This window comes from Mus caroli, chromosome 1 (genome assembly GCF_900094665.2).
Source record: "Mus caroli chromosome 1, CAROLI_EIJ_v1.1, whole genome shotgun sequence".
NCBI lineage: Eukaryota > Metazoa > Chordata > Mammalia > Rodentia > Muridae > Mus > Mus caroli.
The window spans coordinates 7,080,476-7,104,889 of NC_034570.1; the positions used below are offsets into that span (position 1 = coordinate 7,080,476).

The 24,414-nt window shown below is 41.1% G+C and overlaps 1 protein-coding gene across 3 annotated transcripts in view; it reads left to right on the forward strand.

Annotated features, from left to right (window-relative positions):
• The first annotated feature begins 1,832 nt into the window (after positions 1-1,832).
• The window catches only part of Prex2 (phosphatidylinositol-3,4,5-trisphosphate dependent Rac exchange factor 2), a 301,528-nt gene continuing 278,946 nt past the window's right edge, over positions 1,833-24,414 (forward strand). For all 3 annotated transcript variants that reach the window (XM_029482876.1, XM_021163512.2, XM_029482881.1), the window contains exon 1: positions 1,833-2,396. In XM_029482876.1, the coding sequence (XP_029338736.1) occupies positions 2,280-2,396 (117 nt within the window). In that variant the 5' untranslated portion in view covers positions 1,833-2,279. The remainder of the gene's footprint in view (positions 2,397-24,414) is intronic.

Here is a 24,414-nt window from a genome sequence, read left to right on the forward strand (position 1 = left end):
TACCTGACCCTGTCCCTAACTCAATTGTAAGTCTTTAGAGGGTGGACTTCAAATGTTAGGGAGTCTAAGAATCTGAGGACCCTGTTGAAAGAATATAGGGTATAATGTTTGAGATAATTAAAGAAAAAAATCATGGAGGGTAGGGGAAGGGATATGCGTTTTGAGGAGACCTCCAGTAACTGCTAACTGCAGTGCAGTGATCTATGACTTGTGTTCTGAAACATTTTCCTAGCACTCATGGTCTGCATGATCCTCGGATCCTAGCACTTCATGATTTTCATACTGGTCTCCCAGGCATCTTGTAGAACACAGCCAAAGTTTCTGGATGGGTAAAGCCTCAATGATGACTAAGACTCAAGTACATTTTTCTTCAAGTGTAAGATGCTTGCTCTAGAGGTCTATACATAGACAAAATGGCTTGATAGAAATCTAGCTTTCTAACTGGGAACAAATGGCAAGAGAAAACATTCTATTTCATTCAGAGCACTAGATGGAAAACTCTGTCTTGTTTATATCATTTTTTCTCTTGGGGGCATAAAGTGCATTCATTCACCACTACCTGTAGAACACAGAGAGGTTGGCTCCCACTAGCTGTTGGGTGTATTTCCTCTGTTTTCTGGTTTCTTTTGTTTATTGTTTACCAGGTTCTGTGAGGTCTGTCTTTCGTGTGCCTTGTCCTTTGTTCTTCTGCTATTGTGTGAAGCTGTCCGCACTATTTGCCCTTTGCTCCTGGCTGCCTCTAAATAACCAGATGCAAGGGAAACAGCAAAGCTACCTTTCCCATCAGCGTCATTCACATTATTCAAATATTGAATCTTTAATATGAGAAGAAGGTACAAGACTCCTTTTTGTTTCATGGAAGTCACAATCATATTTTGAAAAGACTTATGGAAAACTGGAGATAACTTTAGTGTAAATAACGAAGGAAACATCTTCAGTTTATCTCAGGTTGCCGAATCTTGGAACAAATTTGGCTGCCTCTTCCTTGCCTCAGGAGTGTGACTTCCATTTATTTAAATGTCATTAGCTGTACACTATGTAAAGTAGAAAAAATGGCTCTGAAAGTAAGTGTTGATAATATCTAGATAGAAATGCAAATGGATCACTCGGTTTGTTAGATTTATAGGTTTTGGTTCTGGTCCCAAGGGAGAATTCAATAAACTTAAACATTAAAATCAAATGCGTTGGCCATTCCATTTCAAAACTGAAGATTATAACTTATCTAGCTTCTGGGTGTCCTCTGTCAATCAGCTATCATCCACCTGTCTTTCAGGTATCATCTGTCGATCACCTACTATGCATCCTCATCCAACATTTGTATCTTTTTAAAATGACACTTCTTGGAAACCGCTGAGAACAAATATTCTTGAATTTAAACTGATAGTGAAATACTATAGTGAGACTTAAAACATTTAGACACACGCGGCGTTACAAAGTACTCAGCCAGGGTGATGCTTATTCTATGTGAATCAGTGCATCGGTAAGGGCTACTACTTTGCTCTAATGTCCTCATTTATCACACTAATTGACATTTCAAGCTTTGACAGAAGGTTGTCTGCCTGTGAAATAACATTGTTTGCTGTTTTTTTCTTTAAACCGAACCTGTTAAGTACTAGACGAAAACTCAAAATCAATGTGTTCCTTGTCAAACGCGGGAGGGTCAGTGGTGTGGTTGTTTTTGTTCCCAAGCAGTTATGTAACCGCGGGGACTTGTTTCTTTGCTTTCAGACTTGGTGCAAAACACATTAAAGCTAAACAGTGGGCGGGATTCCCAAGAGCAGCCCTCACAAGTGTCCTTCTAGGTTTGGGAACCTCGGGTTAGTTCCATCCTGTGTGTGTGTGTGTGTGTGTGTGTTTAGTTAGCTGGCAGGATACACTTCCCCAGGGTTGTGTTTCCTTTTTCCTGAGATTTGGCTAAGGGTAAAGGGTCGGAGTCACATGGATTGAAAGCATTTGATTGATGTCCAAGTCACCGCTGTGGCTGGAGCCGCCTCCCCTCAGGCTGGAGCCGCGTGAGGCCGGAGCAGCGGGCCGGGCTGGGCTCCCGCTCTCCCGGGACTGTCCTGTTCTGAGTCCAGAGCGTCCCGCGCGTCCCGCGCGCGCGCCGCAGCCCGAGCACAGTCCTCTGCCCACACCCCGGCCTCCGGCCAGCATGTAAAGCTACGCGTTCGGGCTGGGACTCGGTAGAGGCGGCAACTTTGCTGGCGGCAGTGGCAGCAGTGGCGGCAGCAGGCGCGGGGCAGCGCACTTGCCCCCAGCTCCGCGCCCCGCCGGCCACCATGAGCGACGAAAGCGCCAGGGAAGTAGACAAGCAGCTTCGCCTGCGCGTGTGCGTGCTCAGCGAGCTGCAGAAGACCGAGCGCGACTACGTGGGCACGCTGGAGTTCCTAGTGTCGGTGAGTAGCCGGCCCCGCGCAGGGCACCAAGTCTGGAGCATTGTCTGCGCCAGCACCCGGCATCCGTAAAGGTGACGCGGGGACCGCGGGGACTCGGGAGACAGGCCTGTAGCTGAACGGGTGCAGAGTGGCCAGGGCCTTGAAGAACTCGCGTGGGAGAAGTTAACCTGTGGCCATTCTGCCTGTCCCATCTGCCCTTAATTTTCTTTATCCATCTCCCAGGGCAAATTTCATTGTGTCATTTTCCTTATCCTCTTTCTTTCGGCTCATATTTTGTTTTGATTTTGTGTCTCAATTTGCTACCTTCAGGTACATGCAGTGTTTAAAAAGTCCTTGGATGTTGTGTAGCCGGAGTTGGTTATTAGATCAACAGCAGTGAAGTCCCTTTAGGTATAATCATTGAAACGTTGGATTCTGAGGGTGGAGGCGAAGGAGCAAGAGCAGCGGGGTCACCATCCCTGGCAGCTGTTGCATATTAAAGCCACATGTGTGCGCCTCCCTCACAGCTCTACAATCTTCTTTCTCCTGATTTAAATCTGCCCTCCACTTGGGTCCTAGTCTCCTGTGCACGCCGACCACTTGAGAGTGATATCATGAAACTCACCTCGCGTCCGACAATTTCAGGGTTTCACAGACTGGGCAGGAGCTGTTTCCAGGTCCCAGTTTGACTCACTGGAATTCTGCCCTCAAATCATTTCATTCAGTCTCAGAGCAGAAGAGGAGAAACTGTGGGAAAATGAACTCCTGAGACATCACCTAAGGATGGAATTTTCCTCGTTGCGGAAAATACAAAGAATTTACAGCCAGTTCCTGTCCATCCTGATATATTTGAGAGCGTCCTTCAGAAAAAGAGTTAAAACCCCACCCAAATCCTCCGGCTGCTTTCTCCTTCATCCCAGTCTTCTATCCTGCCCCCAACCCTAGGTTGGAAGGGAAATGTTGCAAACACCGAACTTCCTCCCGAGTTTCCTTCAGTCTGTAAAGTTTGTGCTAGCAGCCACCCTGTAGAAATTCACTTGGCTGTGTCAGGAAGAGCAACATCTCAGGTCTCAGGAGATGCACAACACACAAGCTGGATTCTCAAATTCAGTTTACCCAAGCTTGGGGACCACGTTCTTTGAGGTTCACGTGTTGGGAGAATACCCTGGTAACTAGTAGGATTATTGTACGTGGTCATGTAGCAGTTACTGACAAGAGCATGTTTTTAAGGAGATAAAACTTTTAATGACGTCAAATTTGACTTTCATGAAACTTTGTTGGGTGATAAGTCTTTGGATTTGAAGGGTCCGCGACATTCTTAGAGAAAGCCTTGCTGAAAATAGATGGAAACCGGGACTGCCAAGGCTAAGTTGCAGAAACAGGGAGTCTCAAAACCCAACTTGTTGATCTTTATTTAAAATAATGTTCGCCTGGCACATGCCCACAGCCTGGCACATGCCCACAGCCTGGCACATGCCCACAGTCACAGCAGAGACAGGCAGATTTCTGAGTTTGAAGCCAACCTGGTATACTGAGTGAGCTCCAGGACAGCCAGGACTACACAGAGAATCCCTGTCTCCAAACAAACAAGCAAACAAACAAAACCAAAAAAAAAAAAAAAAAAAAAGAGAAAAAAAAAACCCTAAACACATATAAAATGTTTGTTTTCCCTTTTATCTGAACACCTGATTTTTAGATTTAAAATCTCATTATTGCTGTAACAATGAGACAAGAGATAATAGAAGTATAAAATCAATTACACTTTCTTTTTAGAAATAGTATTTTGTTCATTATTTAGAAATTATGAGCTCTGCTTCTGTTCATTATGTGCAATTTATGCAAATGTACTTACTGGTCTCAATGTCTTTCCTCCTTCTTCCCTCCCTCTCTCCCTCCCTTCCTTCCTTTTTTTGAGGACCAGCCTCATTCTGTGGCCCAGAGCTGACCTGACACAAACCATGCAGCCCAGACTGGCCTTAGATTTGCTGATACTAGAGGCATGAACTCCATGCTTAGCACTCTGGATGTGATTTTAAAAATTAACTCTGGCTTCTTTTTGTCAAAACTACTCAAAACCTAAAATCTATTCATAGTACATTCTTCAGTTTTCTCTTCAGGGAATTATTTGCAGCAGCATTGTGTCCCCTTTGAGTTTTGCTTGGTCATCTGTAGTTGATATGCTCAATTTAATTTTCAGATTACACCATGATCTTCTGTGCGAAAAGCTTAAAAAAATTTCTATTGTTTGGGCTGAAACGTTCCCTTCCAGGAACCCATTCTAAATGACTGATAAGAATTGGAGACAACCAATAAAAGATATTTTTTATTTCAAAAAATTAGTCATAGTGTTGAACAAATTGACTGATAAATTCATTGGCTAAAGCAGAAAAATAAAACCCAAATTGATAGTTTCTTCCTAAGTCATTTATAGATCTAACTGGAGCTCGGTGGTTTACATCTGTGCCTTAGCTTTAAGCTGACATAGTTGAAGGGTGGCTCCTATCTTTATTAGGAGGAAGAGGTAGAAAACACATTTAGCTTTAAAAAAAAAAAAAAAGAGTGTGTTTACACATTCCTACAAGTTGGCAAACAAAATGGTATTTCCTTAAAGAAAAGTCACAGCTGCAGATCTTGCCCAATCCTACAAGGTCTTTCTAGTCCTGCATCCCAAATTTGGCCTTTAAAGGGAGAGCACTTGCTCCCCCCCCCCCCCAGAAGCTCCAAATTGTTTCCATCACTGTGTTTTTCCTATATAATAACATAGTATCACTTTGTATGCATTTCTCTTGAGCTACTATTCAGGAACACATTGTTTGCTTTTGGGTAGCTGTCATTTAGTGACAGGCCATTGTAGGAGTGTGCTGTGCTATGCTTTTGCAGGATTATGCTAACTTTTGTTGTTCTTTGAGAGCAGGCTTTGCTGGGTAGCTCAGGTGGACCTTGAGCTAGTCACCCTGCAGGCGGTCATCCTCATTTCCTTCCTGGGTCTTCTGGTGTGTGCCACCATACTTGACCCACCTTTGTACTTGGGAGGGTCTTTTCTTCTAAGCGTGGTAGAGTCCTGTTGGGCTTCAAGGCTCCATGATCACTTCCCCCTTGGGTATTTCCTGCTTTATACCCATTCTACCGGTAGCTTAAGTGGTTGGCACATTCATGTGTTCCCTTGGGTTTTGTTCTAGCAGACTGAGCATAGGCTCCCAGCAGACCAGACTATTACTTGGTTGTCCCACTTCCAATTTTGTGCAGTTCTTCTAATGTTGTAAGTAATAAATCAGTGCTTTCGGAGTGAATGAATGACTATATGAACTGATGAGTCCTCCATCTCTCTGTCTCTCCATCCTGTTTTATAAATGACAGTTCTTCAGTCATCTGTAAACTTTGAGTTTACTTTGCTCTGCACTATCACTTCCTCTGATGTGTTCTGAATTTTCATTTTTACATTATATAGATTAATGCTCTGTAGATAAGATGGTAGAGAGTGACCTTATTTACTTGCATTTTTCTTTGTACTTTTGCTTGGGGAGTGAAATTTTGTGCTTCATTAGAAAACCTAGAAAACATTTCTCAATAAATGGTTTCATCAAACTAATAACCAGTAGTGAATATCCTAGTCTCGACAATAATTGGTGGATTGCTTTCTCTTTTCAGTTCATGCCACAGTACAGGATCATAGACCATTTGAGTGAACTGAGGAGGGAGACATAAGCTGTACCCTGTGTATACACCTGTATATATGTATGTATGTACATATACATACACATCCACATCATATACATATACATATACATATACATATACATATACATATACATATACATATACATATACATATACATATACATATACATATACATCATATACATATACATATACATATACATCATATACATATACATATACATATCCCTGGGGCTCAGTAGGGCCTCTACTTGGTTTAATGCTTGGCTTGGCCTCTATCATCCTGAAATTCTTAACAATTTTATAATTCAACTTAGGTTTTGAAAGTAATGTCAGATGGAACTAGAGAGCAAAACCCGAGCATGCAGGTACATGAAAGAGAACAAGCCTTGTATTTCTGTACCTTTGCTAGATTTTTCTCCCAGCATTTTGAACAAGGCTCTCATTTTTATTTTTCACTGGTCCTGGAACATTGTATGACTGTTTCTCAGTGAGCTTGTGGAATTATGGCAGGGTGACCATGTAATTTATGGTGTAAATCAGGATGCTTGTAAGGGCCAAAAGAGTGTCATTTCTAATCCCAGTGAGAAGTAGAAGTGAGCTGGGATTGTTCCTGGCACGTTGTCTGGCACAACCATGCCATAGTATGGGCTCACTGGGCAAAGACTTTGAGCACTGAATCTTATGAGAATCAATGACTTTGATATTTATTGCCTCTTCAGGTTTTGATACCCTAAAATGTGAGTCTTGTCTCTGTTACTTCAGTCATTCCTAAAATTCTTAGGCTTCTTTTTCCTCTCCAGTATATATTTTAAGAAAAATAGCATTTCTCAAGGGTGCTGTGCAGAGGACACAAAGAGTATTAGATTCGTCCATGCTCTGGCTCATGTGAGGGCCATGTTAAGTGATTTATTTTACTTCTGCTGATGTTATAAAGAGCTAGACAGATAGGTTCTCATCAGTTTTAGAGTTTTTTCTTCTCTTACTCTCTTCTACATTTTTTCTATGTTTCTAGGTCCTCTGGCATGGTGGGTTTTTTTTTTTCCAAGTTGCAGTTATCTATTTGTTTTTGTGTGTATGTGTGTACCCATTGCTGATACTCTTGTAGGGGTCAAGGGCAGCTTGAGGGAGTTGGTTGTGTCTTTCTGTGATGTGGGGTTTGGGCATCAAATTCTGCCTTCTCGAGGTATCAGGCTTGGCGGCTGAGTCTTCACCTGCAGAATCATCTCGCCAGTGGCCTTATTCATGGTGTTCTGTGTGGTCACTTCGGTAGCTTGAAGATGGAGAGAAAATTTTGTATTTCATGTAGTAGCCACCATCATTTACATGGTGCCTGATAGCTCTCACTAAATATTTGCATTTTCTGTATCTGATTTGGACTCTTAGCTTCTTGCAGTGGTGTTCTCTGGAACTCCGGAGGCCCTCACAAGCAGTGAAGGGAGCTAAATTTTATGGTTTCAGGCTCACTACCTTGGCTTCTCCTGGTGTACATATTTATACCTTTGCAAAAGCAGTTAGAGAAGCCATTTTTATGTAGATGATCCATTCCCAAAGACAGTGGAAAGTTCCTTTGCTTGCTCTGTGAGCTTTGTCAGTTGCAGGCGCTGGTGAAAACAAAGACACTGACCAAGCCAAAGAAATCAGAATGAGAATGCACCTGAAAACAATCTCTTCTGCTTCTGACTGGCTCTTCCAAGCAAACACTCATTGATTGGACTCCTAATCCTTGTGTTATCTTCTTTCCTCCCCCAAAGTCATATGTTGAAATCTTAACCCTGTGTAACAAAACCAAGTTGAATTTACAGACAGCATCTTTAAAAGATGGAAATAAGTTTAAATGACTCTGTTAGGTAAGCTCTGAGCAGTGTGATTGGGGTTTTCACAAGCAGTGATTTGAGCACACATAGAGATACCAGGGATGGGTGCAAATGCACAGGGGCCAGACCAAGGGAGGACGCAGAGAGAAGGTGGCCATTTTCAAACCAAGGAGAGGTTCTTACCTAGAAGTTTTTATGTGAGGCGATATGTTTTGGTGTAAACTATCAATCTGATATTTTGTTTGAACAGTCTGCCTGGTCCTGTGGAGCTTGGGCACTGAGGGAATGAAGAAAGAACAGATACATGGTGAAGCTGGCACCAGGTGGGGTTCTTACCGTCTACTACCCTCATCACTGAAACCAGGAACCTCTTTCTGTTTATTTGGTATAGCATAGCGGGAGGGGTTAGCATGTCTCAGTGGGAGGTCTCTGGAGGCCAGAAGTCTCAGGCTATGAACTATCTTGGAGGACGAAGCTATAGTTGCTGGTCTTGCACGTACTGATCGATCCTTCATAAGCACTCATACTGGGACACTTAAGAAAAGTTTTGCCATTTCTCTTAAGGCTGACCATATGGGAGATGGCTTTCCCAATTTCCCATGGGCCAGTTGGTCTTTGAGTCCTTGACATGGCTTTCCCATGTCAAAATACACATTCACTCTGAGCTTCCTCTGTTTCTTACAACAGCCTGAGAAGACAAACGTTGTTTATGTTAGGTACTGGAGACATAAACAAAAGTTAAGCATACTTTATTGGAGTAAAAAGAAAAATGCATAGATAATTACAGTTGTGTGATGGAGCTGTGAATTCTAGGGTAAAATCTTTGGTTTTATATTCACTAAGAAGGGCAAGCAGAGTGCGGTGGAGAATGTGGAACAGTGCTAAGTCTGTATGTATGCTGATTAGATGGGTAGAGCCATTAATTGAAAAATAAAATGGAAGGGACAGACAAGCAGGGGTAGGGGAGGGCAATTAATCTGGTTTTGGATGTTTTTCTGATTTACAAATTTCCCTATGATTTTTGAGGTCAAGATTGTGAAATCTAAGACATTTTGAACTGAAGGTATAGACCCAGAAGTTAATCTTGGATGAGAAGCATACAAGTCTTGGAAGAGATTGTATAAGGGGACTACTTGGAGGAGAAAACCAATAAATGAAGGAGGGTAAGATGCTAGAGAGCCGCTGTTCAAAAAAAGGTTAGGGTACATGGATGTCTTTGGCCATTTAAGATTGAAACAAAGAATCCAGGGGTGGGTGGGTGGGTGGGTGAGGGGAGAGATAGGTGAAAGAAGGAGAAGGGTAGGGAGTGAGGATAGGGACAGGAATAGGCAGGGGGGAAGTGTGTCCCAATGTCAAGGAAGGATCTTGTGACCAGAAGAAAAGTCTGAAATGAAGGAATAAGTTGAGACTTAAGATATAATGGGACCCGAGGAGACTTTTCGGGCTGTTTGGTGGTAAATATGAAGACAGAAATAGTAACTGTGTTAGTTACCTTTTTTTTACAGGTGCAATAATCTCTGTTAGTATACAATTTAAGGGATGGGGGTTTTGTTTTGGCTTTCAGTTTGACGGAACACAGCCCATCTTGGTGGGGAAGAGCCCGGTGGAATGAACAAGAGGCTGCTGGTTGTATTTCATTGGCTGTCTGAAAGCAGAGGATAGGAAGTGGAATGATAAAATCCTCAAGGCAGCCCCCCCCCCCCCCCCCCCCCGCCAGTCCCTAAGCGCCTGTTTTCTTCTATGGCCTCAACTCCTAAAGGTTCCACAGCCCTCTAAATGGCACTGCTAGTTGAAGAGCAAGTGTTCAGATTCATGGTCCTGTGGGGACGTTTGCACCCAAATCATAGCAGTAGTACATGGAGATAATTTTGTCCAGAGATGTTTAAAGAAGTGGGATAAAGGTAAGGAGAGGAAGCTAGCAGAAAAACAAAAGTGAACAATAACTAAACAAATGTTACTAAAGCTGGGATATGAGTAGGTTGTTTCTTAAGTTTCTGTAACCACTTCCTCTGCCCCTAAAACAGGGCAGCCGGTATAGCCCACCACACATTCAGGTGACCTTCTGCACCATTGGAAAAGAAGGCAGACACTATATAACATTCAGAAACCTCCCTGCCACAGAACATACCCAATTTAAAGTACGATTGCCAGTGTTCACAATGAGTAGGTTATCTCTTGAGTGTTAATAACCACTTCCTCTATTTGCAGCTGGAAGTAGGCAGTCTGAGAAGCACCAGAGGCCTGGCCTCTATACTGTACTGCTGACTGCATGCCAAAAGCAGGGACAGGGAGTGACTTGGATTTAAATTCTGGTATAGGAACTTACAAGCCATGTCCTGAAAAGGCCAGGAGCCTTCCAGGAGGCTAGAGGGTGGCTTGTTCTAGGAAACAGTGGATGCTGGTCAGGCCAAGGGAGGAAGGGAGTTACCAAGGAGTGCGAGGTTAAGGGAAGTTTCTACCTGTAGTCTCTGAAGTTAAATGCTAGGTTTCTGTCTGGGTTGTTTGATCTTGCTAAGAGTGAATTACCCTGGAGAGAATAGTAAAGATTTAGAACATGCACATTCAGGAGTAGGAAAGCAAACTAAACATGGATGTCTGAGCCTCCGTGTCTGGATGTCTTTGAAGACTTATCCCTTCAAATGCATTTAGAAGTCAAAGTTAAGAGCTAAGCCCTTTGTGTTGTTGTGTGTATTGTGACCAGCTTGAACTTTTGGAAGTAATGATAATTGTTTTTTTTTTTTTTTTAACTGTAGTATAGGTTGTATAGAACTTCTATTTTGCATTAACTAGGTTTTGTAGATACTTTTCAAAGTGAAACATCTGTGCTGTTGAGGTGGCACCAGTTTAAGACCTGAGTTAGAATCTTCAGAGCCCATGTAAAAATCGGATAATGCAAGTGATTGCAAGCCCAGAGCTCCTGTGGGAGATGGGAGTATGAGAGAGGAGAACCTTCTGAGGGCCAGCTAGCCTGGCTTTGCAGTGAGAACAGCAGAGACCCTTTCTCAAACAAGGTGTAAGGAAAGGACCAACACGATGGTTGTCCCATGACTTCCACTTATAATCCCTGCCACAGAGTCGCACACCTTCACATGTAAGAATATGTGCACACACACTGTGCTGATCTGAATAAGATTGGAATCCTAGGCTCACATGTTTAAATGTTGGCTGCCTAACTGGTGTTTGGGAAGGACTGGAAGGTGTGACCTTGTTGAAAGGGTTTCTCACTTAGTGGGTGGGGTGTGGGGGAAGTGGTGCTTTGAAGTTTCAAAAACCCATACAATTCTTAGTTAGCTGTCTCTCTCTTCTTTATGCTTGTGAATTGAATGCAAACTCTCAGCTACTGCTCCAACATGTCATGCCTGCCTGCCTTCCTGCCTGCTGCTATGCTCCTTACTGTGCTGCTGTTGAGCTCATAATCCTGTAGAACCATGAGCCCTAATACAGGCTTTCTTTCATAAATTGTCTTGGCTATGCTGTCTTAACATGCCAGTAGAAAATAACACACAGGATGGACACACACACACATTGAAAAACATACAGATACAAATGGGTTATCTTGTAGGAATATGGGGTCCCGTGTCTGTCAGGGACATGGCATCAGGGAGGCAGGACATGGGAAGTCAACTGCGCTTACCCCACACTGTCACCAAGTGGGTGGGTGCTGGGCTGTAGGGATCCTGATGAAAAGAGGCAGCCCATGGTTTTAAGACATTTATTGTCATTGCAGAAAATGGATGAGTAAAACTATACCCACTTCTCAGGGCAGGTCTGAGGTTAAATACCGTTTACAGGGAGGAGTGTCTGGGAAGGACAGCTTATTGGCTAAGCCCTCCAGGCCTTTAGGTGCCTCATTAAAATGGAGATCTGTCTTGAGCCTATATGACCTGTGGTCATGTCTTCTACATGTGAAGGGGCTTGGGGCATTGCCCTTACATGACTGATGGCCACAAATCTATGGTGGGCTGTGGCTAGTGACAGGGGCCTGGTTCCCAGGGAATAGGTGAAGTGCCTCCTGTCCCTTCAGGGTTTCTGTGGTTTCAAACCTTAGCTCAACCAGGATGTAGCCCTTTCAAGGTTCCACGTTACCTGATAACTGATATGATTAAATTGTCTCTCATACTTTCATCAATGTATTGTGGAGGTCTTTTACCATATACTTAATACTGATATCAAATAAAATTTTGTGTCTGTGTTTTTATATATTAGTTTGACTTAAAACTTGTTTTAATCTGCATAAATTCTTCTACATTATATTTATTATGAATTTTGATAATTGAAGAAATTTTATTATTTTCTAAGAGGTTTACCAATTCAATTTTTTCTATGTTATTAGAATTATATTTGTTACATGAAAAGTAATATCTTTGATTCATAAAATTAACATTGTCATCTCAGGAAAATATCTCTAGGAATGTTTCACTCCTTAAAACTGCTGGCAACTCACACTCCCCATGGCATTGTGCTTAACAGTCAATTCTGAGACATCTAATATGAATATCTTTTCTTTCCTTTCACTCATGGGAACAATTTCTGCCCAGTAATTCAATAAGGGTAACGTTAAGAAAACTGATCATGGGGCTGAAAAGATGGCTCAGTGGTTAAGAGCACTGACTGCTCTCCCAAAGGTCCTGAGTTCAAATTCTAGCAACCACATGGTGGCTCACAACCATCTGTAACAAGCTCCGACGCCCTCTTCTGGTGTGTCTGAAGACAGCTACAGTGTACTTAGATATAACAATAAATAAATCTTAAACAAACAAACAAACAAACAAACAGAAAACTGATCATTTAAATGGAATTCTTGCTTTGAGACTTGGGTTTTCTTGGTTAAGTTTGTTGTCTTCCTGACTTACCATGTAGCTCAGCCTGGTGCTCAAAAGGGACCCATATTGCTGGAGACAGTCTATGCCAAGGACATTGTGGGTTTTGTTCTTTATTTTCACTAATACAAAATACATACTTTCCATGAAAAGACAAACCCTTCATTTGAAAAGGTTAAATCATCTAATTCTTACACTAGTATTCCAGCAGGTTAAATTTAGAATACTGATAGCAAACATTCTCTGGCAAACAGTTTACAGCAAAAGTTAGTGACATGGAATGCTGGTGCCATGCATTTTTTACTCTTTAATAATGTTATCTCCTTAGTGTAGGATGGACCGTTTGAGTATCTCTGTAGGTTGTCTTCTTGCCAGAACTGGAGACTTTTTAGATGGTGACACATTTTCAGATGTTGTGCAAGAAGTGAGGATGTTCCCTTTAGTGCCCTGTAATGCTTCCCGTCGGCCTGCCTTCCATGTTCCCTTGGAATTTCAGCTTTTTCTTATTTGTGACTGTTACCCTAGAGAAGTTCTTGGGATTCCAGAAATGGCCCTTTGTTTTATACTGCTGTCTTTCTGTTAATCATGACAAGGGTGAGGTCTAGGGGAAAGACACTGTATTTATCCACTCATGTGCTGGTTCTTGCCAGTATTCCAAGATTATCATATTCATTCACCATCACCTCAGAGGTCAATTCTAAGGGTAGGGAGGACTTTTATTTAGTAAATAGCTTTAATGTATGTTTATGTCTTATCTTATGTAGAAACCTGTTTTTATATTTCTACACAATTTATTTTGACTATATAGACACGAGCCCATCTCCATATCCTGCACCTCTTATTAAAAAACAAAACAGAACCCCCAAAACCCAAAACACCTGGAAAATGCCTTCTGACTGCCTAAACACTCATTCTTCTTTTCTTTAGTGATAGATACGTTTACCTCTATGGAAGACTTAAATATATGAGGCCATATCTCATTTTCCAGATTTCCTTGTAGATAAAAGAAGGGATTTTGTTTTTTTCTTTTAGGTTGTGGCAGGGTATTGTGAACAGAGTGACAATAGGTACTTTCTAAATATATAGTGAGTCGTGGGAAATTTTATTTTTAACTTTTCTTTCTAATTTCTTCCTGGCTGGTATGAGGATGTGGTGGTAGGCATTGAGGCAGCCACTTTGGACCATGAAATGTAAGACACATGTTGGGAATGGGAGAGGAAGAGAATAGAAGTTGACCATTTCAGGGCCGGTGCATTTGTGTCAGATGAAATGAATCAGTATTTCTGTAACTGCTGTGAAATCATCACATTTGGATTCTGAGTTTTCCTTGAGTTGTTCAGATCATCTCTGAATTGATTCAAGTTAATGTATTTTCTAATTCTTGTTTAATTGAATTTTTAAAAATTCTTCTCTTATACACTTCATCCTGACTGAATTCTCCCTCCCTCCTCTCCTGCCAGTCTTACCTCCCACCTCTTCCTCCAGATCCACTCTTCCATTTCCTATTAGAAAAGAGCAGGCCGTTCAGGGATATCAGCTAATGTGTTTATCATCATAATATTTTTAGTTTATTTATAATTTGAATCACCTTCTTTAGTTCAGTCCTGGTTTTCATGAATCATACTCAAACAATGTTTAAATGTTTTACTAGAGATGTCCTTTCAGGATTTATCTTAAGAAAAAGAATAGTGCTTAAATTATAAAGTTTGTATATACTTATTTTTTCTTAGACTACCAGAATGTTGTGTTTACTGTGTATATTTGGAAGGATATTTTTTTCAGCTGCTTTGACCTAGACCAAATACCATCAGGTTGAACAGACCAAGAGTGCTTGAGAATGGGAAAGCCACATGTTGTCATTATGGCTGTTCTGCATCCTTTGGGGTCTGGTGCCTAATGGTGGTCCAGCAGCATGACATGCTCAGCTGTACCAAGGTACTCAGAGATCTTGGTTCTCTCTGCCTTACTGCTCTGCTAGTTCCCAAGGACTAGTGAAGCCTCAGTGTAGGATGTGAACCCAACATCCCTGTTCACATGGTTTCTCCAGATGGTTCCAACATACAGAAAAGATGGGGGAAGCAGAGCACTGGGTTTTGATATCATTTGCATGGTTGATGTTGTCTTGTCAAGATCCCTTTCAAATCCTGACACTCAGGGGATGAAAGGTGGGAGACAAAGTGGAGGGCACAACTCCCTCTAAGGATGTGACCCAGAAATCACACATATCACTTTGACTGTTGTCCTGTGCCCAATAACATGACTGAAGCAACTATGAGTGAAACAGGAAAATATGTTGAGTAATCAGATAGCCTTGTGCCCTGCTAGAATCTTGTAGAGTCTGCACTAAAGAAGGAGACGGAGAATAAATACAGAGGGGAACATTTGGTACTCAGTGACAGTTTAGTCTCAGACCCTTAGAAAATAATTAATTTTTAAGCTTGAATTTCTATACTCTAAGAATTTCCTTGTGAGAATATAATTATTTCTCTCCTCTCTTCTGACCCACACAGATATTTATTTAATACTTATTTTTTATGTAAGGGTTTTCATCAGTTTGTTTTTATCAGTTTGTAAACTTCATACACTTGGAAGAGGAACTTGGGCTGAGAAACTGGTCTGTGGGTATGTCCTATACTTAATTGATAGAGAAAACTCTAGTCTACTGTTGGGTATCTCCAGGTAGGCTAGCCTAGGCTGTATTACAAAGTGAGCTGAACCATGTTAGAGGGAATGGACCAATTAGTGACATTCCTCCATGGTTTCTGCTTCATGCTCCTGCCTTGGTTGGGTTCCTTCTGTGAAGGCCTGCAACTTGTAAGCTAAGTAAAAACTTTTCCCTCTAAGTTAATTTGGTCATGGGGATTATCACAGGAACACAAACCAAATGAGAAACCTCCATGGGAAAACCTTGGGACATCTGGATTTTTTTTGTAACTCTTAGAATGGTCTGGCATCTCCAGAGAATATGACCCAGGATAGTATTATATGTTTGTTGTGTATCCTGTATTGCAACTCACAACATGCATAAATATTAGTAAATAGTAAATGGATGTCTGTGTGGGTAAGATAGAGGGAAAGATAGAATTTTCACAGTAATTTCTTAGAGTGTAGACGTCCAAGAATTAAAATACTGGAGAATTCTAACTTGATCCTCTTTTGGCTGTTCCAGAGCATTTTGCCCATGATCTCCAGGTTTTTCTGATTTGTGGGAAAGGTTTGATTAGTCTGGACCAGGAAAAGGAAGGCAGATGTCAGGATGGGGGACAGAACTTGTTGACTTGGGAATGCAGAGGTGACTGAAGGTGGTTCATCTTAGGCAAACCTCAGGAGCAAGCAGGTGGCAGCAGCTGCTGGTTGGCCTGAGACTGTCAGGGCCAGGCAACCACCCAGTTATGATCCTGAAGTCAGCATGTGCTGGCCTTATGGAAACCAGAAGGCATGGTGGACCTTCTAAAAATAGATGATCTTGGGTCTCCTGTGGAATATCTGTTAATACACATCATTAAGATTGCTGGTTTCCGTTGAACTATTCTTAGGTCAAGTTTAGATTTCTGTGTACTTAGTGTTTCCTAACAGGGTTGAATCTTTGATTTTGGTTTAAATATAACTCTTATCTTAAGCCTATATATAATTAAACCATGAATGTGTGTGTGTGTGTATATATATATATATATATATATATATATATATATATATGCTTGTGAGCTCTGCATTTGGTCAATATTCCATATGTTGCTTTAGCAGAAGTTTAAAAAGTAATTTAAATATAAAGGTCATTGTTAAGATGACCATCATGCCTGAAAGTGTCCTTTATGCCAGGTAGCCTGTATTTCTTGATTGGCTGGATGAGGGGAGAGTAATTGGCAATGTCGACATAGAATGAAGCTTGATAAACAGGCCAGCTAAGACTATTTCTTTAGTTTCTAGTAAAAAGAAGCCTAAGTATATAGTCAGAATGTCTGAAAGGTGTTGAGAGATGGGTGAGCATAGCTTCCCGTTATAACATGAGAAGTTGATGTTTCCTCTGTGTATAAATAGGATCATTTCTATATGGTGAAATTAAAATATTTAAAATACTATGTGTATTATGTATGTATACGTATCAGGATGCTCACGCCATGGGACATATGTGGAGATCAAAGGACAACTTTTGGGAAGAAGTTCTCTCCCTCCATCCTGCTGGTCTGGGAGCAAAGCTCAAACATTTGGGTTTGGTGACAAGGGCTATTTCATCAGCCCAGTATAGTGAAGTCAGCAGATTGAAGGCAGCAGATTGTCCCAGTTACTTTTTGGTTGCTGTGAAGAGACACCATGACCAAGGGAACTTATGAAAGAAAGAAAACATTTAATAGGTGCTTGCATACAGTTTCAGAAGGTTAGTCCATGATCATTATGAAGGGAAGCATGACACCGTGCAGGTAGGCAGATGTGGCACTGGAGAAGTCTCTGAGAAATTACATTTTATCCACAAGCAACAGGTAGAGATGGAGAGAGACTGGGCCTGACATAGGCTTTTGAAACCTTAAAGGCCACCCTTAGTGACACATCTCCTTCAACAAGGCCACACCTCCTACTCCTTTCTAAATAGTCTAGTAGCCTATGGGGCTATTCTCATTCAAACTCTCACATAGAGAATCCTTTGAGATTTAAGATTCTTTCAAACCGGGCTAGTGGCAGCTCTACTCCTTAGCTGTGGGATTTAAGACTTTTAACTTATTTTTCCATAAGGCCGAGGCAGGTGTAAGGAACGCGATCATTGGTAGTAAACAGTTCAGAATTTGGTCCTCTGATGTTTAAACTCAGTTTAGAACGTACATTTGGATAAGATTTAGGTTCCCTGCATTTTTGGAAATCTAAGCAAACCTTTACTGAGAGATAAAGAATGTCAGCTAGTATGGACGGGTGAGATGGCTCAGCAGTTAAGAGCACCGACTGCTCTTCCAAAGGTCCTGAGTTCAAATCCCAGCAACCACATGGTGGCTCACAACCATTCGTAACAAAAATCTGATGCCCTCTTCTGGAATGTCTGAAAACAGCTACAATGTACACACATATAATAAATAAATAAATAAATAAATAAATAAATAAATAAATCTTTAAAAAACAAACAAACAAAAAAACCCAAGAAAAAGCCTGTTTATTGGACTTAAAAATGCACACATACGTACTATTTTGCATTATATGTTTTTCCTACAAATATTTCTTATCCAGACTGTGAGAATTCACGAGTGTAAGTTCTTTATGATAGTCTATATTTTTGTTTAGACTACAACATGTAGTCAAGTTTACAGTAATTTTAAAAATAAATAATATGAAACTTTAAAATTCTGTTTTTAAAAATAGCCACAAAATAGAACCAGAGTGATTTATTGTTGTTGTTATTGTTCATGTCTAAATCAACTCTATTGGCTTATGGTGGGGAATTTTATTTTCAGTATTTCATAGTTTATAGTCAAGACGATTAAACTAATGTCTTTAATATGTTCATAGTATGATTTTTAATAATTACTTTTAAGGGCGTATATCCTAGTTTTCTTTTCCTTCCTCTATTCTATTCTTTTTCAGCAGAGTCAATAAATGTAGATTCAGCTGGCTTTAAACTCTTTATTCTGGGGCTGGAGTGAGAACTGAGATTTAACCCTAGCACCAATGTGGAGGCTCAAGTCTGTCTGTAAGGAACGTGGTTGCTTACATCTGTTTGTAAGTCCAGTTCTAGGGAGTCAGATGACCTTGTCAAATCTCTGTCATCATAGTGAGGATACGGCACAGACAAAGCCCCCACGCACATGGTATAATGAAATAAGGAATCTCAAAACACAAACCCCACGACAACCCATTATTCTCATGCCTCGGCCTCCCAAATCCTGGGATTACACGTTTGGCATATGCAACCAACTGTGGCTTGATTCTTAATGTTCTAGAATATTTATTGAGCACAGCAGTAGTTTCTATTGTTGTAAACTTGAAGAACACATGGCTGGCAAGAATGAAAACCTTTCTATTTACTCATTACATTGTATACTAGCCTAAAATACCACTTATAACTAAACTAAAACTTCCTGTTCCATAGAACATTGGAAAAAAACAAGATAAATAAATCAAACATATAGTATGTTTAGATATTTTAAGTGCCTACAAGAGTAAATCAAGCATAGAAAAGGAATAGAGGTAGGTGTGTATGTGTGTGTGTGTGTTGATATTTTATATAAGGCAAGAAGGCACACATTAACTTTTTCTCTCAACCTCTACATATATATGAAAGTAACTTTTCTTTCCCCAGCTAACTGTAATAGGCAGTATTCTGGAGGAAGATACTACTTTAACCTCTTAAGTCTTCAATAGGATTATAAGGCCGATGTGAGATAAACCCCAGCTACACTCCAGCTATACAGTTAATAGGACAGTCTAGGAAAAGCCTGGTACCTCAGAGCTGTAAGGATATATGTGGCTAGGCCTCCCCTCCCCTCCCCTCCCCTTTCTTCCTTTCCCTTGTTTTCTTTTCTTTTCATAGCTTGACTTCAATATAAGGGACAGATGTATAGGTTTTGGAGGTGCAAACTACAAATATGCTTCCTTACTTTGCTATGGATTTATATCATCAAGGAACGATGTTTTCTTTGAGATATGGTCTCATCACTATGTAGTCTTGGCTGGCTTTGAACTTACTGTGTAGGCCACTTGAATTCATAGAGGTCTGCCTGCCTCTCCCTCTCTGTCTCCTGAGTGCCAAGACATGTCCACCACCACAGCTACCCAGGACCCTCTCTTGTGGACAGCTTTCATACCCTAGCAGCTTGGTGCCTCGTGGGAACTAAAGCCACCATTCAGATACTCAGTGGTGTGAATGGAGTAGCACGTGCCTGGTTGGCTTACAATCTTCTGTGAGGAGGGGAAGGCTCTAACAAACTGAGTATCTCAGCCTTGAATGAGTGGAGTGATGATGGAGGCTTATCTTGAATGTGCTGCAGAACCTGAAGGCTGTTTTATGTCCATTTCCCAGGATCATCCCCAACGCAATCCCAAACCAGTATACAACCTGCTTTCATTCTAACTATTTAAGGCTTTTCTCTGATAGGAAGGGGGAAGGGAGAGTTTTGCAAGCCTTCTCCTAATTTTTAGGTTGTTGTGTGCTGATAGCTTTATGGAAGTCACTCCACTGGGATGATAGGCATTTGTATGCAGTCCTCTGGGTCCTACAAACTGTCACTAGGGGCAGCTGCCAGAGGCAAGCTTAGGGGAACGGCCACCTAGGACGTATGGAAAAGATTCCATTTCTGCTCAGCGTCCTGGGTCCTTGATTCCTGCTAAAGTTCTCAGAGGCTGGAAGTTTGGGTGATAGATCAGAAATACTCCTGGAATTAGTTCTGTAAATGAAGTCTTAAAAGTGGCCTTCTGTAGAGCACTGGGCTTCAGTTCACACAGAGGGATGGGTATCGGTTTATTAGGATCATCATCACCAACTTAAGAATAGGAATGGGTGAGAGACTGCACTGATACGGAGTTTTGAAAAGTATCGTGGAGGGGAAGGGGTTTTGTTGTCTGTGCTTTTTTGATAAGCTTTTGTGCTTTCCTCTTCCGTTTTTCTCTGAGGAGACCTTCCTATGGCTCATACATCATACAAGTTAAAAGGAAGTGCAAACACAATTAGCCCAGAGAGTTGCAATCCTTTCCAGCCCCTTCTCTTTTGTGCTATTTGTAACTTGTCTGCCTGATTGTTTCAAAGTAAGGAAAAACTTAGCTTTCTTATCTACACCTTATCAAGGAAACCGGTTTTGACTGCAGTGTGAACCTGACAAATGGGGGAGAAACTCAGCCTGGCTGCCAGTATACCAAACTCATCACAACAGGCAAAACACTGGTGGCACTTAAAGGCAATGCTTGCCTAATGAAACACTGGAGTACCAGAAATCAGATATAACATCTCTTTAATTCCTTAAGAAAATATCTAAGCCCATGCGTAGCTTCAACTTGAAGGCTTTGTGATTTTCTGCTGTGTTCCATAGTGCTCATCTGGGTCATTTGGACTATCATTTGGTGTCACTCCTGCCAGAGTGGGATGACTAGGCTCCTGAGTGATAAAGGCTCAGTAGCCATCAGAGCAGAGCGCACTTGTCCGTGTGGCCAGGGTTATCTCTGAGAAGACAGGCTGGGCTAAGGGATTAAGTCTCAGAGTCTAAGATAATATCTGTTCCTGCCTGGGAGATGTGAAGGAACAAGAGTTAGTAGTTAACCCAGCTTGAGGTCTGTGGTCTAGGACTGTCCAGGCACTGCAACAGATTTGTAGGATCTCTGCCACACTTTAGACTTGGGACATGTACTTCCTATTGCTCAGCCTATCTTGGCTTTTTCTTGTTTGCTACCCCTCCCCCTACACTCCCCTTCCTCCAAAGAGAGTAGCTTGGGTAGACAGTTTTCCTGGAGTGCCTGGGTAGCTTGGAGTTGGACTTCAGGCTTGGACTATCTCCAGAGGATGAGGCTCAGATCTAATAACTATAACTCAGAGAGATAAAGTGTGACTGCACTGTACTTACATTCATAGGCGATTAGAGTCATTATTTGAAGTAGCTGTTTTGTAGTTGCTCTTCCTAGGCCATTTTTCACCTAAGAAGGCTTATTAATGTTTTATGATTATTGAGTAATTTAGAAGAATATTTACCACCAGTGAGACTCCCTTAATAAATCAAATCTAGTTCCATCTGGAGATGAAGCCATAAAGTACGGCTTGGGGAGCTGTCAAGTTGCCTGAAGGCTGCTCATTATTTTGGTCAGCAGGTCTATTTGGTTCCCGCTGTGTACATTTGGGAAGGTCCTTCCTCCAACTCATGTGCATAACCAGGTGTGTGCAAGAGGAACAAGTGCAAATAAGAGGAATAGAGCAAGAGTCTCTTGCCTTCCCTATGAGCCCAATTCTAGTCTTACTCTGTTATTAAAATCTCTATTACTTAATTTGTTCAAATTCCAGCACCTTGAATAGTTCCTTCCTTAATTAGCGATAATGTCCTTAGGATTTAGCTAGTAATTCTGGAGGATATATATATATATATATATATATATAAAGTTCAAAGTGGAATGCCTTGTTAATTAACCTGATGTGTGCATTGAGAAGCACTTGTTGCCACTGTACTTAGTGGCTGCTTCCTGAAGCCTCCACATTTCATGGAAAGCAGTCTACGATCCATAATGCAATTTAGTCATCAAATTTTCACCCCACATCCCAAACTAAAATTGAATAGAAAACCCCAAGCCTCCAAACCTCAAATGAAAGCTTTTCAAATTCACAGAAAGAAATACTGTAATGATCATCAGCCTTACAACAACATGGGATGCATTATCCCAACAAAAATAACAATACCCCTAATCTAGTTTCAAAACTCTATGTCTCTGATGGAGCCAATTTGAACATAAAGGGTAACATTTTGCTCTGCAGTTCTCAGCCCCACCCACCTCCCACAGAGATGGGGCTGGGCTACTAGTTCGAGAAAATCTACCAAATATTCTTGAAGTTTGAGTTCTCACAAAAATACCACCACATCCTGTTGTAACAGGGCTCTGCAGAGATACCAGGATCTTTCAATGCTATTGAAAGATCATTGAATAATATGATCTTTCAATGCTATTGAAAGATCATATTATTCAAATAGTGTAAACTAAAGAAATGGTGATTTCCCCAGGCATCTCATGCTGGGAGAATGAAAAGGCCCCAGCCAGAGGGGGACCTTGTCTCAGGGAAAAGATTTTATAGCTTCTACCAACTCCTCAGATCACAGTTCAGCCCAGACAGTGATTGGTCAGTGGTGGTGACTGAGTCAAGCCTATATTTTTTGTGTAGCTTATACTTTGGTATAATAAAAAAGAAAACCAAACAAACACCAACTACCCCCTTCCTCACAGCTCTCGCAGATTCGAAAGCCAGATTTGAGCGACTGTGGCCCAGGAATTCAGATTTAGGGCACTTCAAATTCTGTGTTTCACCATAGAAGCAGCTTAATGACGTTTTATAGTTTTGCAAAATGAAAGTTAAAGGCAATTTTAAAGTGCATTGGCGAGTTTATTAGGGGGAGTTTACATCAGGACGGGGAAGCTCTTCTACAGGTCTTAGAGTCTTTCTGATGCGTTCTTAGCTTTGAGCTGGTGGAAGGTAGTAGCCTGCTAAGTTAATAGAATCCAACTTTTTTAAAAACATAATTTTTGAGATTATAATTTAATTACATCATCTCTCCCTTCCCCCTCCTCCCTCCAAACCTTCTCATATACCTCTTCCTGCTCTCCTTCAAATTCATAGCCTCTTTGTTTCACTAATTATTATTCTATGCATATGTGTATTTTATTTATTAGTTACAGGTTGTTAGTTCTGACACATAAGTGGACAAGGAATGACTACTTATGGGCTTGAGCTAGCCAGAGACAAGATAATTAGCCTCTGGACCTGCAACAATCCAACCTCCCCAAACCATTGTAGCTCTGATTATCCATCCAATCAATACGTCTAGACACAGCTTCTTTCCAGAAATTCTCCTGACAGTAGGAATTGTTAAAAAGACTGTCTCCTGAAGGTCTTGCTTGTATAGTACCCTGATTAACATGGTCTGGTTGAAGTTGGTATAGAACAGGAATGAGGAGCAATAGTCTGAGGATCAGAACGAATTTAGCGACCCCAGAACTAGAGTATGGATGACAAAGAATGCTATCTGTAGCAGTTGACAGTGGGGAGGTAGGGAAGATTTTTGAGCAAGGGAGGCACATAGCTGATAAGGATGAGCCTTTTGGTGGTGAGGCTTTCAGTTGTGGCATTGGAACAGCTCTGTTGGGCCCAGCCGGGACTGGACTGAAGACTAACAGGTTAGACCAACCAACTAACCCTTTTAGGAGTAGATGTGTGGGCCTTAAGGGATGTGTTCAGTGAGAATTGAGGGAACAGGGGTAATGGGAATTTAGATTGTTTTATTTAGAATAATTGTACATATTTATGGGGCATCTTCTGATATTTTTCACATATATATATCTGCAGTATATATATATACGTATATATACATATGAATGTATATATACATATGAATGTATATATACACATGTATATATATATGTATATATATCATATTATATAATATGTGTCATACTGATAACCTCACAAACATACCAATTTGTTATGATATAATATTCTTTAGCTATTTTGAAATATGCAGCAAAATATTTGTGACTATGTATGCCCTATTGTACAAGAGAAGAGTAGAACATATTCCTTCTATGTGATCTTTTATACATTAAAGTCATATATAATATCCATACACACATATCATACACACACACACACACACACACACACATGAGAGAAGGTTTTGGAATATCTCCAGGTGATTTTAATTGGTAAGTGGTGTTGTGAAATACAGAAGAAAAGTGGTACAGAATTTACATCTATGTCAATAAAGAATTAAGACAAATCTGGGTCCTCAGTGCCTTCAAAGTTGGTTAGATGATTTTACTTGCATGCTTAATTCCTTGAAAAGTTACAGAGATCCATGATGGCAGAGAGTAAGATGGAGTTAAGAACTGCGTCATATTTATGGAATGCTTTAAAAATAACCAATAGAAGCTAAGCAATGGTGGTGCATGCCTTTAATTCCAGCACTCGAGGCAGAGGCAGAGGCAGAGGCAGAGGCAGAGGCAGAGGCAGAGGCAGAGGCAGAGGCAGAGGCAGAGGCAGAGGCAGAGGCAGAGGCAGAGGCA